General features: G+C 43.4%; 1 protein-coding gene across 4 annotated transcripts; it reads right to left on the bottom strand.

Moving 5' to 3' along the window:
• Positions 1-126: 126 nt before the first annotated feature.
• On the bottom strand, positions 127-17,639 carry LOC121577842 (cyclin-dependent kinase 4). Of its 4 annotated transcripts, none has more exons than XM_041891772.2 (8): positions 17,389-17,637; positions 13,533-13,763; positions 12,250-12,385; positions 8,190-8,357; positions 2,096-2,205; positions 1,262-1,312; positions 939-1,074; positions 127-674 (listed from the first exon to the last, which is right to left on the bottom strand). In XM_041891772.2, the coding sequence occupies exons 2-8, from the start codon at positions 13,754-13,756 to the stop codon at positions 576-578; spliced, it is 924 nt and encodes a 307-aa protein (XP_041747706.2). In that variant the 5' UTR covers positions 13,757-13,763; positions 17,389-17,637; the 3' UTR covers positions 127-575. The 4 variants fall into 4 exon arrangements, with proteins under 4 accessions (XP_041747706.2, XP_041747708.2, XP_041747707.2 ...); XM_041891774.2 differs by having other exon boundaries at positions 13,533-13,759; XM_041891773.2 differs by lacking the exon at positions 17,389-17,637 and adding an exon at positions 15,987-16,058.
• Between the last annotated feature and the right edge of the window lie 1,837 nt (positions 17,640-19,476).

Here is a 19,476-nt window from a genome sequence, read left to right as displayed (position 1 = left end):
GCGAACAAGAATGAGACATTTCTTAACACACACTGAATGAACCAAGAAATTGAAAACGAGGGATAGAAAATGCATTTTCCATTAACATCTAGGGCATTTCTGGAATATAAAATGTACAAACGCCTGTTTTAGTAGATTGGAGCAGCTTTATTAGTCTTTGCAGCACTGATACACTGGGAGGGATGCTTAGTACAGAAACACATTTGGCCCGTAAACCTGTTCAACAAATGCCACTTAGCTACTGTGTTCATGTGTGAATTTACAAAAATACATTAAGCTATAATATATTAACGACTCAGGACAGTTATTCCGTGTTGTATGTGTGGGTGCACGTTTCACTTGGGGAATGAAAGAGTCAATCCCTCTTCAGGTTCATATCCATATTGGTCCTAAAACCCCACTTCTCTCCTTACATTCTCCAGGTGGTCCACTGGGTGTGTCTAGCTTGTGTAGTAAGATAAAAAGGATCCACAACAGGAACATGGCCTGAAATGCACTGAATGACAATGTACACCAAAATGGAGTCAGGGTTACCATTCCTCACAGTACCGTCCTTCCATGTCATTAACTGCATTTCAACCATTTGTCACTTCCTCCTCATCCTCCTGGAAGTAAGGATGTTCTAGAGCATTCAGGGCAGAGATTCTTCTTAGAGGGTCAAAAGTTAGCATTTTCTGTGGGAACAAACAGAACAGTTGAGTTTACAAATGTGAATCAAGGAAGAATTACAAGTAGGGTTTGTCCTATCTTGTATACCGCCATAACTTTATTTCATTAATCATAGCTTTTACAAGCATTGGTCTGGATAAAAAGAATACACTTGGCCAGGATTCACACTAACCCAAGTGTATCCTGGACTGGTTTATACAATTCTACCATTTTGTTTTCACCAAACTGAAAACCCCCCCACAGCTGGTTAGAAAACCAAGAAGTCTCACCAGCAGCAACTCTGTCCCCTGTTTATTGATCTCAGGAGCGTAGTCTGTGATTGGGCGGGGGCTGATTGGACTGAAGTTGTGTCGTGAGAGGGTGATGTCAACAGGCCACTCCTCCTCAGGTGGCAGGCCAATCACACTGTGGAATGGCAAACAGGAAGGAGCAAGCCAGCCAGTCAGACAAGCGTTTCAGAAAGAATTGACAGAAGAAAGACTGATCCAAAGTGACAAGAGGGGGCTGCATCCCAAATGGCACCGGTCAAAAGTAGTGCACTATATAGGGTGCAATTTGGGATACACCCAAGGATATTCCTGCCAATACTCACTTGAATATCTTTCCCAGTTGGTCCACTTCAGAGTCTCCACAGAACAATGGTCTACATGAGAGTTTGGATTTGGGTTAATGTGCTGTTGGCCAACTTCCCCAACTGTGAAACAAGCAGTAAAGTCTGTCTCTCCGCCCCCAAATGGCCCCATTTTATTGTTCCGACCTATGGCCATGTCTGTGGGAGATTACAGGGGCCTGGGCTGACCCTCTCCTGTGTACACTGGTGTGGCCTGGTCATTAGTGTGGAGCCATAATGATAAGAGAAGAATCCCTGAGTCACAGTTAATCTGAGTGCCACAACAGTAGTCTACTATGCTGCCATTTGACCACATGGTGGCAGCATAATCAAAGAAATGAGCGCTCGGTCACACTACAGCCAGAAACAAATTGAGTTTGTCTTGCTCCATATTACCAATTTCCTGCAATTCTACACATTTTTGCTAGCATATGCTATCTGGGGGCCCCCTGGAGGTCGGGGCATGTGCCCGTTCGGTAATCTGGCTGTGAGTGTTAACTTTGCTGGGTGGAATATTATCTATTAATCCAATGGGAATCTTGTAAGAATATCAGATTAACGTGTATATAGCTACTCACGTATACACTGAGTGTACAAAACACTAAAGAACAACTGCTCTTTCCATGACAGACTGACCAGGTGAAAGCTACGATCCCTTATTGATGTAACTTGTTAAATCTACTTCAATCAGTGTAGATAAAGGGGAGGAGACAGGTTAAACAATTGAGATATGGATTGTGCATGTTTGCAATTCATCGGGTGATACAGGTATGTCCCAGTGTGTCAAATAAGCCTTCACAAGTCCTGACCACTCACTTGCGTCGGAACATCTCAGCAAAGATGCAGCCCGTGCTCCAGATGTCCACAGGCGTGGCGTAGGTGGACTGGAGCAAGACCTCAGGAGGCCTGTACCACAGAGTCACCACCTGAGAGTCATGGAGGAGAGAGACATCAATGGAGGGGCAGTTGGGAGTAGTATGAATGCGTGTTAATTTTAATGCAGGAAAACTGAAATCAGTCTTACCTCATTCCTACCAGCATGTCACCTGCGCAATTAGAGGCAAAAAAAACTCTAGATCACCTTTACTCCACACACAGAGGCTCATACAAAGCTCCACAGACAGATACAAAGCTCTCCCTCACCATCCATTTGGCAAATCTGATCATAACTCTATCCTCTTGATTCCTGCTTACAAGCAAAAACTCAAACAGGAAGTACCAGTGACGCGCTCAATACGGAAGTGGTCCGATGAAACGGATGATAAGCTACAGGACTGTTTTGCTAGCAAAGACTGGAATTTGTTCAGGGATTCATCCGATGGCATTGAGGAGTTTACCACATCAGTCGCCGGCTTCATTAATACGTGCATCGGCGACGTTGTCCACACATTGCCCGTACATACAGTTGAAGTCGGAAGTTTACATACACTTAGGTTGGAGTCATTAAAACTCGTTTTTCAACCACTCCACAAATTTCTTGTTAACAAACTATAGTTTTGGCAAGTCGGTTAGGATATCTACTTTGTGCATGACACAAGTAATTTTTCCAACAATTGTTTACAGACAGATTATTTCACTTATAATTCACTGTATCACAATTCCAGTGGGTCAGAAGTTTACATACACTAAGTTGACTGTGCCTTTAAATAGCTTGGAAAATTCTAGAAAACGATGTCATGGCATTAGAAGCTTCTGATAGGCTAATTGATATCATTTGAGTCAATTGGAGGTGTACCTGTGGATGTATTTCAAGACCTACCTTCAAACTCAGTGCCTCTTTGCTTGACATCATGGGAAAATCAAAAGAAATCAGCCAAGACCTCATTAAAAAAATGGTAGACCTCCACAAGTCTGGTTCATCCTTGGGAGCAATTGCCAAACGCCTGAAGGTACCACGTTCATCTGTACAAACAATAGTACGCAAGTATACACACCATGGGACCACGCAGCCGTCATACTGCTCAGGAAGGAGACGTGTTCTGTCTCCTAGAGATGAACGTACTTTGGTGCGAAAAGTGCAAATCAATCCCAGAACAACAGCAAAGGACCTTGTGAAGATGCTGGAGGAAACAGGTACAAAAGTATCTTTATCCACAGTAAAACGAGTCCTATATCGACATAACCTGAAAGGCCGCTCAGCAAGGAAGAAGCGACTTCTCCAAAACTGCCATATAAAAGCCAGACTACGGTTTGCAACTGCACATGGGGACAAAGACCGTACTTTTTTGAGAAATGTCCTCTGGTCTGATGAAACAAAAATAGAACTGTTTGGCTACATTGACCATCGTTATGTTTGGAGGAAAAAGGGGAATGCTTGCAAGCCGAAGAACACCATCCCAACAAAGAAGCACGGGGGTGGCAGCATCATGCTGTGGGGGTGCTTTGCTGCAGGAGGGACTGGTGCACTTCACAAAATAGATGGCATCATGAGGAAGGAAAATTGTGGATATATTGAAGCAACATCTCAAGACATCAGTCAGGAAGTTTAAAGCTTGTTTGCAAATGGGTCTTCCAAATGGACAATGACCCCAAGCATACTTCCAAAGTTGTGGCAAAATGGCTTAAGGACAACAAAGTCAAGGTATTGGAGTGGCCATCACAAAGCCCTGACCTCAATCCTATAGAACATTTGTGGGCAGAACTGAAAAGGCGTGTGCGAGCAAGGAGACCTACAAACCTGACTCAGTTACACCAGCTCTGTCAGGAGGAATGGGCCAAAATTCACCCAATTTATTGTGGGAAGCTTGTGGAAGGCTACCAAGTTAAACAATTTAAAGGCAATGCTACCAAATACTAATTGAGTGTATGTAAACTTCTGACCCACTGGGAATGTGATGAAAGAAATAAAAGCTGAAATAAATCATTCTCTCTACTATTATTCTGACATATCACATTCTTAAAATAAAGTGGTCATCTAACTGACCTAAGACCAGGGAATTTTTACTAGGATTAAATGTCAGGAATTGTGAAAAACAGAGTTTAAATGTATTTGGCTAAGGTGTATGTAAACTTCCGACGTCAACTGTACATGTCCCAGCCAAAAGCCATGGATTACAGGTAATATCCACACAGAGCTAAAGGCTAGAGCTGCTGCTTTCAAGGAGCGGAGCACTAATCCGGACGCCTACTGTATAAGAAATCCCACTACGCCCTCCGACAAACCATCAAAACAGGCAACATGTCAAATACAAGACCAAGATCGAATCCTACTACACCGGCTCTAACGCTCATTGGATGTGGCAGGGCTTGCCAACTATCACGAATTACAAAGCCGCAAGCTTCCTAGTGACACGAACTCGCCTTCTATGCTCGCTTCGAGGCAAGCAACACTGAACCATGCTGAGAGCACCAGCTGTTCCGGACGACTGTGTGATCTCGCTCTCCTTAGCCGATGTGAGTAAGACCTTTTAAACAGGTTAACATTCACAAGGCTGATTACCAGGTAGCGTACTCAGAGCATGCGCTGACCAGCTGGAAAGTGTCTTCACGGACATTTCCAACCTCTCCTTGACCCAGTCTGTAATTCCTACATGTGTCAATCAGACCACAACAGTCCCTGTGCCCAAGAATGCCAAGGTAACCTGTCTAAATCGCTCTGGATAAGAGCGTCTGCTAAATGACGTAAAATGTAAATGTAAATGACCATCGCCCTGTAGCACTCACATCTGTAGCCATGAAATGCTTTGAAAGGCTGGTCATGGCTCACATCAACACTATCATCCCAGACACCCTGGACCCACTCCAATTCGCATACCGCCTGGCAAACCACAAACCAGTTCCACAGGTGATGCAATCTCTATTGCACTCCGCACTGCCCTTACCCACTTGGACAAAAGGAATACCTACGTGTGAGGGGAAAAAAGTATTTGATCCCCTGCTGATTTTGTACGTTTGCCTACTTACAAAGAAATGATCAGTCTATAATTTTAATGGTAGGTTTATTTGAACAGTGCGAGACAGAATAACAACAACAAAATCCAGAAAAACGCATGTCAAAAATGTTATAAATTGATTTGCATTTTAATGAGGGAAATAAGTATTTGACCCCCTCTCAATCAGAAAGATTTCTGGTTCCCAGGTGTCTTTTATACAGGTAACGAGCTGAGATTAGGAGCACACTTTTAAAGGGAGTGCTCCTAATCTCAGCTTGTTACCTGTATAAAAGACACCTGTCCACAGAAGCAATCAATCAGATTCCAAACTCTCCACCATGGCCAAGACCAAAGAGCTCTCCAAGGATGTCAGGGACAAGATTGTAGACCTACACAAGGCTGGAATGGGCTACAAGACCATCGCCAAGCAGCTTGGTGAGAAGGTGACAACAGTTGGTGCGATTATTCGCAAATGGAAGAAACACAAAAGAACTGTCAATCTCCCTCGGCCTGGGGATCCATGCAAGATCTCACCTCGTGGAGTTGCAATGATCGTGAGGAATCAGCCCAGAACTACACGGGAGGATCTTGTCAATGATCTCAAGGCAGCTGGGACCATAGTCATCAAGAAAACAATTGGTAACACACTACGCCGTGAAGGACTGAAATCCTGCAGCGCCTGCAAGGTCCCCCTGCTCAAGAAAGCACATATACAGGCCCGTCTGAAGTTTGCCAATGAACATCTGAATGATTCAGAGGAGAACTGGGTGAAAGTGTTGTGGTCAGATGAGACCAAAATCGAGCTCTTTGGCATCAACTCAACTTGCCGTGTTTGGAGAAGGAGGAATGCTGCCTATGACCCCAAGAACACCATCCCCACCGTCAAACATGGAGGTGGAAACATTATGCTTTGGGGATGTTTTTTTGCTAAGGGGACAGGACAACTTCACTGCATCAAAGGGACGATGGACAGGGCCATGTACCGTCAAATCTTGGGTGAGAACCTCCTTCCCTCAACCAGGGCATTGAAAATGGGTTGTGGATGGGTATTCCAGCATGACAATGACCCAAAACACACGGCAAAGGCAACAAAGGAGTGGCTCAAGAAGAAGCACATTAAGGTCCTGGAGTGGCCTAGCCAGTCTCCAGACCTTAATCCCATAGAAAATCTGTGGAGGGAGCTGACGGTTCGAGTTGCCAAACGTCAGCCTCGAAACCTTAATGACTTGGAGAAGATCTGCAAAGAGGAATGGGACAAAATCCCTCCTGAGATGTGTGCAAACCAGGTGGCCAACTACAAGAAACATCTGACCTCTGTGATTGCCAACATGGGTTTTGCCACCAAGTACTAAGTCATGTTTTGCAGAGGGGTCAAATACTTATTTCCCTCATTAAAATGCAAATCAATTTATAACATTTTTGACATGTGTTTTTCTGGATTTTGTTGTTGTTATTCTGTCTCTCACTGTTTAAATAAACCTACCATTAAAATTATAGACTGATCATGTCATTGTCAGTGGGAAAACGAACAAAATCAGCAGGGGATCAAATACTTTTTTCCCTCACTGTATGTAAGAATGTTGTTCATTGACTACAGCTCAGCGTTCAACACCATAGTGCCCTCCAAGCTCATCACTAAACTAAGGACCCTGGGATTAAACACCTCCCTCTGCAACTGGATCCTGGACTTCCTGATGGGCCGCCCCAGGTGGTGAGGGTAGGCAACACATCCGGCACGCTCACCCTCAACACGGGGTCCCCTCAGGGGTGCGTGCTTAGTCCCCACCTGTACTCCCTGTTCACCCACGACTGCGTGGCTGCGCACGACTCCAACACCATCATTAAGTTTGCCGACGACACAACAGTGGTAGGCCTGATCACCACCAACGATGAGACAGCCTACAGGGAGGAGGTCAGATACCTGGCAGTGTGGTGCCAGGACAACAACCTGTCCCTCAACATCAGCAAGAAAAAGGATCTGATCATGGACTACAGGAAACGGAGGGCCGAGCACACCCCCATTCACATCGACGGGGCTGTAGTGGAGTGGGTCGAGAGCTTCAAGTTCCTCTGTGTCCACATCAGTAAGGACCTATCATGGTCCAAACACACCAACAGTCGTTAAGAGGGCATGACAACACCTCTTCCCCCTCAGGAGGCTGAAAATATTTGACATGGGCCCTCAGATCCTCAAGAAGTTTGGAGAGTATCTTGACTGGCTGCATCACCGCTTGTTATGGCAACTGCTTGGCATCTGACCGCAAGGCGCTACAGAGGGTAGTGCGTATGGCCCAGTACATCACTGGGGCCGAGCTCCCTGCCATCCAGGACCTCTATACCAGGTGGTGTCAGAGGAAAGCCCTAAAAATTGTCAAAGACTCCAGCCACCCAAGTCATAGACTGTTCTCTCTGCTACTGCACAGCAAGCGGTACCGGAGCGCCAAGTCTGGGACCAAAAGGCTCCTGAACAGCTTCTACCCCCAAGCCATTCGACTGCTGAACAGTTAAGCAAAATGGCTACCCGGACTACTTGCACTGTTTTATTTGCACTGACTCTACCCACACTACAATGACACTCCAATACACACGCATATTGATGCCACACAATCACAGACATACTGCTGCTACACTGTTTGTCTATCCTGATTGCATAGTCACTTTTATCCCTACCTACATGTACATATTACCTCAACTACCTCGTACCCCTGCACATTGACTCGGCACCGGTACTCCTTGTATATAGCCCCGTTATTGTTGTTTTATTGTGCTACTAGTTCCTTTCATTTTTTGCACCAAAAAAATTACTGTCTAACTCTGCATTGTTGGGAAAAGGCTCGTAAGTAAGCATTTCACAGTAAAGTCTACATCTGTTGTATTCGGCATGTGACAAATGCATTTGATTTGATATGAGTAGGATGAGAGAGAAGTATGAATGCGTATGAATATTTACGCCAAGTGTAAAGCATAAGTAAGCATTATGGTGAATGCACATAGAGACCCTTTCAATCCTCAACCATAGTGTGTGTGTGTCTTCCTACCACAGGAGTGAGGGCCATGTGGCAGCTGTAAATCCTTGCCAGTCCAAAGTCGGCTAGCTTCACCTGACCACGGCTGGTGACAAGGATGTTCTCTGGCTTCAGGTCCCGGTGCACCACGCGGTTCGAGTGGAGGAATGCCAGGCCGTGCAGCAACTGACGCATCAGGTCCTAACACACACAGGGGGACACATTTAACAAATAACACATTAAGCAAATAACTGCCGGTCTCACGGTAACTGACAGTTAATTAACAAACACTTTTAGCATCTCCTGGCTTCCACGCATAGCCTACCAGCCACTGATGCAGACCTTTGGAACATCTACATTTAAAAAAAGTCTAATAATCCATGTAATATAGCCTACACCATCACAATCAATCCATTATTTATTTTAGACAGGTCTAAAGAAACATGATATAAAGAAAATGTTTTCTATTTCAGAAGAACAGAATAGCATACTCTGAGTTGTCCTTGTGTTAGGCCCTGATCTGGCTATGCCATATGGCTGTGGGCGACACTAGTTCATTTAGCAGACAAGATTTGCTTAGAATTCTGTGGCATTATTTTATAGTATGAAGAATACAATTGAACATTGCTGAATAAGAAAACATCCTTTCTTTCTCCAAACGATTTCGGAGGGAGTGTGCACATGAAGCTATTCTGTGTTGAGCAGTTAAAAAAGAAACAGGTCCCCCTATATGGTTTATTTATGCAACTTTAGTTGTGATACAAACGTTGGGCTATATGTTTTGATTTTTAATACATTCTAAGGCTGCATGATGCGACTAATGATGATTTGAAAAAAGTAATGAAAGGCATGAGCTCTGCTTTGTTTCTTGCACAGGCTGCACACACTTCATCAGTCTCTCATTCACAATTTGGCAAGCACTTGATAATGCCTCGAATTTCCTGGCAGCATCCCCCTAGTGTGGCCGTAATGCCACCTCAAAAAAAATCCATGCCTTTTGCGACCAGTGGCCGTTGTGCCCTTGGGCTGAATATAATAATTATAATTCCCTTCTCCCGGCTGCGTGTTCCGAAGCTCCTCTCACTCACATGGCTCTCTCAGATATCGCAATTATAATTAGCCAATGCCCGTCACATGATCGGGTTCTTCTCACAGGCATCTATCTCAGCTCTGAAGTAGGTTACAAGTGAAGACAGACATCAGGGATGCAACTGCGCGCTTCCTTCATATCGAATTCCGAGGCGCATATTTAAGAACTGTCCACATTTACTTTTCTTCAGCCAACAAGATGAGTAGGCCTAACGAACAGCAAAAGCACTAGCCTATGTCAATCTACTATCCCCCATAGTACAAAAGTTTACCTATTCTATTAGTCAACTTGTCCTTCTGTGCAAGAAATAAATATTCCAAACATAGTCTGGGACAGTTGTGGGATGCGATATATCCCAAATTAATACAACTACTTGCATAAAAAAAAACACGTTTCAAAGCAACAGATCAGAACGTTCATCTTAAAATGTTGATAAACTATTAGGCTATTTCTTCACATAAGCGCAACAATGTGCACACGGCAGTAGGCTATAAGCGCGAATGTTCCAAAATACAATCAATTAGCTGGAAAACACCATTCTCAAAAGTGACCACAAATGCGATTATGCATGTAATGCTTTATTATAAAAGGTGCATTTTGATGGTGAAAATGATCTTCCCGAAACTTGAAACTCACGCGCTGCCTATGTATGCCAGTTAGACTACACCGGTTGTAAAGCGGATTAATGTGCTTCATTTTAAGAAGTTATTTGGCCACTTTAGTTGTGATACAAACCTTATCAAAACATATAGGTCTATGGACTAGGCTACATGAGGTGTGGTACTATGATTTGAGAAAGTCGCAAAAAAAAGGAATGCGTTTCTTGCCTTACTGCACACAAGCTGGGCATCATTCACAAGTGATAGGCTAATATTGTCACCCATCAGACTATTGTTGATTAAATCTTGTCTTTACATATACTAAATAATATGTGTGAAATTAGTTTTGATTTAGAATGGCAATTATCATGCACCCGTCTCGGAACAGGGGCAGGGGGGAAATAATACATTAAATTTAAGCACTTAAATAGCAAATGGAGGACACTTTTGCCGTGGTTCATTTTCATGCCAGCCAGGTAGGCTATACTCCTGTTTTAAAGCGAAGCAATGTGCTTAATATTAGTAAAGTTGAGAAATATATAATAGGCCTAGCCTATAGAAAGCTGATGGGATCCTCCTCTTTTGAATAAAGGCCATCAAAACTCTGTTTTCTCACGCAATTACATAGCCTATAGAAACGTTGCACAACTTGAGTTCATGGGCTCTCATGAAGTGTTTGATTTGATTTTCAATAACATTTGCATTGACGTCAGAGTGATTAGAGGGACAATAGAGTGCTGAGTACCAGGCAGTTAGCAAGTTTGGTAGGCTACTAATGACCATCAGCAGTATCAGAGCTTGGAGAAGCATAGTTACCGTGACTAAACGGTCACATGGAATTTCACTGCGGTCATGACTCTTGACTGCCGGTGTGGCGGTAATACGGTCACCGTAACAGCCCTAGGCCTGGTTCCATTTCAGTCCCTGGCCCCTAGTCTCTACCACTTCGGTAGATCTGAAAGAACTCCATAGTAAAAGCAATGTGGCGGAAGTTCTACTTCAACTATTGGAGGGCAAGTATTGCTATCCAAACCCTTCAGATCACCAAACACTGCAGGTGTGTGGAGGCAAAGAGCAGGGGCAGTCTTGGTCAACTGACAACAGCCAAAGTAAGTGGAAGATCGTGTATAGTTTTAGGTGGACTACCTCTTTAACATGATTTACATGACCTAATATGTTATACTATATATACAAAAGTATGTGGACACACCTTCAAAATAGTGGATTCCGCTATTTCAGCCACACCCGTTGCTGACCGGTGTATAAAATCGAACACGCCGCCATGCAATCTCAATAGACAAACATTGGCAGTAGAATGGCCTTACTGAAGAGCTCAGTGACTTTCAACGTAGCATCATCATAGGATGCCACCTTTCCAACAAGTCAGTTTGTCAAATTTCTGCCCTGCTAGAGCTGCCCCGGTCAACTGTAAGTGCTGTTATTGTGAAGTGGAAACGTCTAGGAGCAACAACGGCTCAGCCGCGAAGTGGTAGGCCACACAAGCTCACAGAATGGGACCGGTGAGTGCAAAGCGCGTAAAAAACATCTGTCCTCGGTTGCAACACTCACTACCGAGTTCCAAACTGCCTCTGGAAGCAACGTCAGCACAAGAACTGTTCATCAGGAGCTTCATAAAATGGGTTTCCATGGCCAAGCAGCCGCACAAAAGCCTAAGATCACCATGCGCAATGCCAAGCGTCGGCTGGAGTGGTGTATACCTCGCCGCCATTGGACTCTGGAGCAGTGGAAACGCATTCTTTGGAGTGATGAATCACGATCGGGCAGTCCGACGGACGAATCTGGGTTTGGCAGATGCCAGGAGAACGCTACCTGCCCGAATGCATAGTGCCAAATGTAAAGTTTGGTGGAGGAGGAATAATGGCCTGGGGCTGTTTTTTCATGGTTCAGGCTAGGCCCCTTAGTTCCAGTGATGGGAAATATTAACGCTACAGCATACAATGACATTCTAGACGATTCTGTGCTTCCAACTTTGTGGCAACAGTTTGGGGAAGGCCCTTTCCTGTTTCAGCATGACAATGCCCCCGTGCACAAAGCGAGGTCCATACAGAAATGGTTTGTCGAGATCAGTGTGGAAGAACTTGACTGGCCTGCACAGAGCCCTGACCTCAACCCCATCGAACACCTTTGAGATTAATTGGAACGCCAACTGGGAGCCAGGCCTAATTGCCCAACATCAGTGCCAGACCTCACTAAAGGTCTTGTGGCTGAATGGAAGCAAGTTCCCGCAGCAATGTTCCAACATCTAGTGGAAAGCCTTCCCAGAAGAGAGGAGGCTGTTATGCCCATGATTTTGGAATGAGATATTCGACGAGCAGGTGCCCACACATTTTTGGTCATGTAGTGTATTTAACATGGTTAACGGGGAACTCAGGGGGCTTCTTACTAGGATGCGGCTGGGGGGCAGTCCTGGGGTGGGAGCCTTCTCTAGGTAGGTCTTAAGGTCCTGGTCCACGTGCTCAAACACCAGGGTGATTTTAGTCTCCTGATCCGTCCTCAGGGTGGCACACACGTCCATGAGCCTGATGTACACACAAACACAGAACACACACACACGTCCATGAGCCTGATGTACACACAAACACAGAACACACACACATCCATGAGCCAGTGTACACATACAGAGTGTTTGAGTGATATGCACACATCCCCAACTTTCACACTAATGCTGGGCCGTCCACAACAGTCAAGAGAGAAAGCCCATTGTATGTGCTGCTCTCAAGTGCTTTAATTTAACCTGCACTACAGTTCAGGTAATATTTCAGCTGCCATGCCTTCTCAGAGATTAGTCATTATTGTGGAGCAGGTTAAATCCAAGCACCTGACAGCAGCACACATACCATGTTTGGGATCGCTCTTAATACACAGTCAAACAGAAGACCAGAATGACCATAATCTGAATGAGAGGCATGCCATGGTGAGTCAGTCGCTAGCTAATAACCTTTATAGAATCTGCTTATCAAAGACATACCAGTCAGTCTTTAAGTATTACACAGTTCTGTGGCTATGTGGGAAATACAGGTGATCAGGTCAAAACTGTCTCAGGCTACAAGTCACAACAAAACCAACACTGAATGTGTGATTGAGAGCGTTTGTGACTGTGTTAATGTGTTTGTGCATGTTTATGCAGTTCAAAGGCGCCATTGGTGGAGAGGAACAATTTACGTGTATGGGTATGTTGATTACTTTATGGCATTCATTCCCTTTTTTTTTTATATTTTTGTACTTTTTTACCCCTTTTTCTCCCCAATTTAATGATATCCAATTGGTAGTTACAGTCTTGTCCCATCGCGGCAACTCCCGTACGGACTCGGGAGAGGCGAAGGTCGAGAGCCATGCGTCCTCCGAAACACAACACTGCCAAGCCGCACTGCTTCTTGACACACTGCTCGCTTAAACCGGAAGCTGCCGCACCAATGTGTCGGAGGAAACACCGTACAGCTGGCAACCGCCACAAGGAGTCGCTAGAGCGTAATGGGAAAAGGACATGCCCATCTTTACCTTTCAAATGGGGTTGAGGCTTATAGTTAGATCTACACAAAACCTGCATGGAATGTGAACTAATCTGAACACTAGACCTCTTTCCTGGCCTGAGAACATTTGACAATCTTTGATTTTGGCGTGAACTATCACTTTAAATAAAGGTTAAATGAATAAATGTGTTCTAACTTGACCACGTTGGGATGGTCAAACTGCTCCAGTCTCTTCAGCAGGGCCACCTCTCTGACTGTGGAGATGGGGAGGCCATCTTGGTCCGTCTGGACGCGAACGCTCTTCAGAGCTACAAACTGGCCGCTCTCCAGGTCCCGAGCTTTGTACACCGTCCCGTACGCACCGCCTCCGATCTCTGCCACCGGCTCGTACTGGACCTCACTTCCCTGGGCCATGGCCATGGCCTGGCTGGCAGACAGGCAGGCAGGCAGGCAGGCGGACAGACAGACAGACAGAGAAAAATAGGTATAGCATGACTACAATGTCCTTCTACAGTAAGACACTGTCCCCTCCCTGCCACGTGCTCTCCAAAATGGAGGTACACCTGATTACCTCGTCTGCCCCCTCCCACAACCTTTCACCTTCTAGAGCACTGGACCTCATTAGCTGGGGTAACCTCTGCATTCCAGAGTGGAAGAGGCTGTCAGAAAGATTGTGTGTGTGTGTTAGTGATGCGCGGGTTGACTCATAACTCTCGGACGGGTTTAGGGTCATTAAATATTGTGTGGCTGAAGGGCAGGTGGGTGGCGGGTTGAATAAAGAGAAACAATACCTTAAATCCACAAATGTATAATTATGGTGCAATTCATATAGGCTACATTGAGGTTTTTCTTTCATTATTTTAGGCTATCTGGTATTAGTGCATAAGCCTAAACTTCAGGGCTTAAATGTAAACTCGCCAAATTCGCCAGATATTCGCGCCTTCAAACCTAAATAGCTTTCAAACCACTTGAGCCACAGACTCTAAATAAGTGTCATGATGTTGGAAAAATTGCGCGTCTTATTTTAACGATTTGGACATTAATTCGCTTTCCAAAGCTAATAAACATGTGGAAATGTGAGCAGCATTCCATATTCCTAGTTGAATTAGTTAGTACCAACTTTTTTTACATTCGAATTTCAATAGCTCCTTGGTCATGTGACCTACTGACCTGAACCAAGGTTCAGAATGTCCACTGACTACCCTTCTATATTGCACACCCTTTTGTTTGTCCCTTTTAATCTCAGGTGATTTCACATGAATTTAAGGCTACTCAGTGGATGTTCTGAAAGTAGTTTGAGGGTTGTAGGTCATGACTAAGGAGCTATTTGAATTTGAAACTTAAAAATTATCGTAAAATCTCATGAGATGCAAATGGACAAACAAAAGGGTGTGCAATGTATAGGCCCACTGAGTGTACATTATGAACCTTGTATGAGGTGTGTGGGTCACATGACCCAAGGCGCTATTGAATTTCTAAAATTAAAATAAACAAAGTGTGCGCAATATGTGTCTCTGCCATCGGGTTAGCTAGAACCAGTTTTGACAGATTTAGGAGTAATGGTTAAAGAGCTATTGAAATTTAGATTTGTTACTATGTTGACGGTCCCTAACTGCTGTTGGTGGACGTAAGGAAAACTACAGGCGAATATCTAACCTGAACCTGAATCTGCAGAAGATGTTATTGTAAATCCACGGAGGCAAAAAGGTCATTGTCGAAGTTTAACTGAATAAGACAAAAGTAAAGTCTGGAAAAGATTTGGTGAACTGGTAAAAGAGGAGGATAGCAGTGCTGGCTATGTTATGTGTGATGATTGTGAGGTGCTATAAAAAATTGACAGTCACAAGACAGGACTTCAAATAGGCCTATGGCATGTCAAGGGAACTGTAGCCTACTGTTTAGATGGGTTAAATGGAAACTGGAATCTGGACACTGACTGTAGGTCTATAACCTCTCACATAGCATTAATAATAACTCCTGCAGAATTAAGCATTTCTTGCAGTAAAAGTATACACCAAATGTAGGCAAAAGTTGGACTTGGGAACAGGTGTGGAGAAATATGATTTATTTATTTCTGCATCTTCAGAGAATGCAATGCTCAGTTAGATACCATATGTAGAGGTGCTGTCTTCATCATAAAAGCCTCATAAAAGCTGATAGTATTATCAGAAACAGGTTGTGTCGTTTTCACAGTTTTCCCTTACAACCGGTCAAACTGATGTCACTTAGACATTTTGCACAGAAAATCCTTCCCGTTTTTTTTGCGTTATTGTATTTTCTCCCCAGTCCCTAAATGTATTTGCTCCGCGAAAGATGACAGCGAGAAGTTTACCGACGTCAACTAGATTGAAGCATTCTATCGATCTATTACATTATTCTGTTGAGCAAGGGTTTATTTAGTCTTCTATGGCAACATATAGCCTAATGACAAAAGAGAAGCTGTATCTAAATATAGACAAGTTGCACACCCTGTCAAAAAATCGTTCTGCCGAATTTGACTGTAGCCTACAGTGCATTTTCTATATTTGCGGGTGCGGGTTGGGTGCAGGCTCAGATTTTCACTTGATCACATAGTCGGGCGGTTGCGGATGGGTGAACAAACAGCTGACCCACGCACCACTAGTGTGTGAGACTGGGTTTGGAATCTGACCTGATATCCAACGAGACAAGAGTTCAGTCAACAAGACATTACTGTCCTCAACCACACAGCACAGGCTCCCTGCTGACATAAGTGGGTGAGGGTGAGCGAAAAAGACATGACTCGGAGACAGACATGAGACTGAATAATGCCACCACCATGACGTTTGGTATTCCATACTGCCTGCAGAACTAAACTAACTTGTGATCAATCAGTCGGCATACTGTGCATTGCCTGGTATGCACAAAGTATGTAAACAATAAAGGGAGTATGCTAAATGCAGGAAGAGTAAGTCACCTTATAACTACTGTATGACTACCAATATGTGGGTGGGTAATAATTTGGGTGTATGCTATTGTTTAACTTCTGTTGCAAACAAAGGTAGTTCCATTGAGTGTAATAAAACGGAGGCCAGTTTCCCAGACAGAGATTAAGCCTGGTCCTAGACTAAAAAGCTATTTCAATAGAGATTCTCCATAGAGAATGAATAAGGATGACTAGGCTGGGAAAGCAGCCCTACATGTTTTTACCAAGTTGCCATCCTTAGCTACCCATACAGCCCCGTGTAACTCAGTTGGTAGAGCATGGCGCTTGCAACGCCAGGGTTGTGGGTTCGATTCCCACGGGGGGCCAGTATGATTTTTATTTTATTTTTTTAATGTATGCACTCACTAACTGTAAGTCGCTCTGGATAAGAGCGTCTGCTAAATGACTAAAATGTAAAATAGGTGTAGCTAAACGTGGTATCCTGGTTCACGGGTGTATATTATCAACAATAGGCCAGGAAGGGGCATTTAACACATTTGTATTTTTTCTATATTTAATGGTCCAAACAATGGTACATTAAAGACATCTGAAATATTTCCTAGTGTGGCTCTATATTCTACCCAAGAAAACAAAAGGTTGGCCGACTTTCATTGTTAATTTACCTACGTCCATATACAATGGTAATATACAGCATTTAATATGTAGTTGTCCTAGTATTTTATCATCAAAATAAACTTCTAAGCAAGCAAAATGAGGTAACGCTACCAAAATATTGGACAGAGCTTGTGGCATAAGGCAGGAAAACGAAAGCCCCCACTTGAAAGGTGGTGATTCTTCCATTACTCTCTTCTTTGTTAATTAAGTCAGACAACACAATACATCTTAAACGCAGTTTAAGACGTGGGAAAAGTCGTGGAAGTTAAAACATGGTTCCACACTTCTCTTTGGCATGGAAAACATTTGTGGAGGCAATAGGAAATCCACGCACCAAGTTGTGTAGAACTTGTGTGGTCAGGCCTATGATCTGACACTAGTGCCCCCAAACTAGCACGAATACATTGCAACTAGCGACATCTGGTTTTTAAAAGTATTTTCCGAGATGATGTGAACAGTATTTGAACTAAATTGGATCTAATAGGCTACTTACCACGTTTCTTGACGTTTTCTTTAACGTTAACAGGCTATACTGCTACATTTTGTGCATGAACGAAATCATGTTTTTCACTTGGTTATTTAGTATCAAACCACATTCGAGGTAGGTCGCACATAGATTTTACACTAAACTTGCGAATGTCTTCGATCAAATCCTTCGATTTAACTTCGGCCTTACTTCACTTTTCTAAACACTAGCAAATCACTTGATAGTGGAGGCGCTTCCTGTCGCCATACAAGGCGGAGCCAAAAATCTATTCAACCCCCCCCCCAAAATTTTTTTATTAATTTTTTTATTTAACCAGGTAAACCAGTTGAGAACAAGTTCTCATTTACAACTGCGACCTGGCCAAGATAAAGCAAAGCAGTGCAATAAATAAAAAAAACACAAAGTTACATATGGGGTAAACAAAACGTAAAGTCAAAAATACAACAGAAAATATACAGTGTGTGCAAATGTAGCAAGTTATGGAGGTAAGGCAATAAATAGGCCATAGTGCAAAATAATTACAATTTAGTATTAACACTGGAATGATAGATGTGCAAATAAGCTTTGCAACATGTAGCCATCCACTAACTAATACAGTACGTTCTGTAGTATGATACATCTGCCAATTAGCCAACATGTTCAAGTGTTTGTAAACGTTATCAGTGAGTGAACAATGCAGAGAGAGACAATGAGCAGTGAGTGAATCTTTTAAAAATACTGAATTCTATGATATGCTAATTATTGTCATTTTTTCCTAATGTAAAACATAACTTGGTTTATTTCCTCCATAGACAACTTATAATAGAAACATTGAAGAAGAGTTTATGACTCCTCAGGTCTGCCCCCAGCGCTCGCAGAGCTGCGTGGCGTGATGAATGAGGACCGCGCACCAAACCCCTCCCAGCTATTTATCGCGCTGCGATTGGCGGAGAACTGCTGTTGCTAGGCTCATCTACCAGTCTGGTTTGCTGTGAGAGCCCAAACCCCCCTACATTCCAAAGGAAGTATTCAGAATGAGTGGTTCAACTGAAATTATACTGTATATTCATTTGGTTAGTGCTATCCGTGATCTTGGGACGTCCATACCCTAACCTTAACCCCTATTCTTACCCTAACCCTATTTGTTTATTTTATTTGGATCCCCATTAGCTTTTGCAGAAGCATCAGCTACTCTTCCTGGGGTCCACAAAAAACACAAAACATGACAAGTAACAAAACACTGATAGACAAGGACAGTCACTCAAATTTAAAATACAATGATGTACAAACAATACAACAACAAAAAATAATACAAACAATACAACTAAAAAATAATGTGTGCGTTTGTGTATGTGTCCCCTCACAGTCCCCGCCGTTCCATGAGGTGTTGTTTAATCCGTTTTTTAAAGGTAATTTTGCTGTTTGCTTGAGTAATTGGAGATGGAAGGGAGTTCCATGCGATCATGGCTCTGTACAATACTGTGCGTTGCCGTGAATTTGTTTTGGACTTCGGGATTGTGAAGAGAGACCCCTGGTGGCATGTCTTGTGGGGTATGTATGGGTGTCTGAGCTGAAAGTTATTTGATTATGCAGACAATCTGGAATTTTCATCACAATAATACTTCTCATAAGAGCTAGAAGAGAAGCAGTTAATCTCTCGTCAACCTGACTGGCATGCATGTTGTTGATGTTAGTTCTGTATGTGCAGTTAAGGGCAAGGCGTGCTGCTCTGTTTTGAGCCAGCTGCAGCTTTGCTAGGTCTTTCTTTGCTGCACTAGACCATATTACCGGACAGTAATCAAGATGGGAGAAGACCAGAGCCTGAACAACTAGTACAGTTGATTTCTGTCAAAAACACAGAACATCTTTTTATAAGAGACATACTCCTCTCCATCTTCACAACAACTGTGTCAATATGACTTGCCCATGATAATTGACCATCTAATGTTAGGAGTTTATCTTCCTCAACTTGCTCAATGGTCACACCCTTTATGCACAACTCCAGTTGAGGTTAAGGTCTTAGAGAATGTTTTGAACCAAATACAATGCTTTTAGTTTTAGATATGTGTATAAGACCAGTTTATTATTAATTACCATTCTGATACTGACTGTAAC

Source organism: Coregonus clupeaformis, unplaced genomic scaffold, assembly GCF_020615455.1.
Source record: "Coregonus clupeaformis isolate EN_2021a unplaced genomic scaffold, ASM2061545v1 scaf0005, whole genome shotgun sequence".
Taxonomy (NCBI): Eukaryota; Metazoa; Chordata; class Actinopteri; order Salmoniformes; family Salmonidae; genus Coregonus; species Coregonus clupeaformis.
Note: the sequence above shows the minus strand (reverse complement) of the source record. Positions and strands in the feature narration are given on the sequence as shown.

Bases quoted from the DNA above. Each gene is read 5' to 3' on its own strand.
- LOC121577842 (XM_041891772.2), bottom strand. From the start codon at position 13,756: ATGGCCATGGCCCAGGGAAGTGAGGTCCAGTACGAGCCGGTGGCAGAG. The intron at 12,386-13,532 runs GTTAGAACACAT...TGTGTACATCAG, and splicing joins GACCATCCCAACGTGGTCAA to GCTCATGGACGTGTGTGCCA. The intron at 2,206-8,189 runs GTAGGAAGACAC...CATGACTCTCAG, and splicing joins ACATGGCCCTCACTCCTGTG to GTGGTGACTCTGTGGTACAG.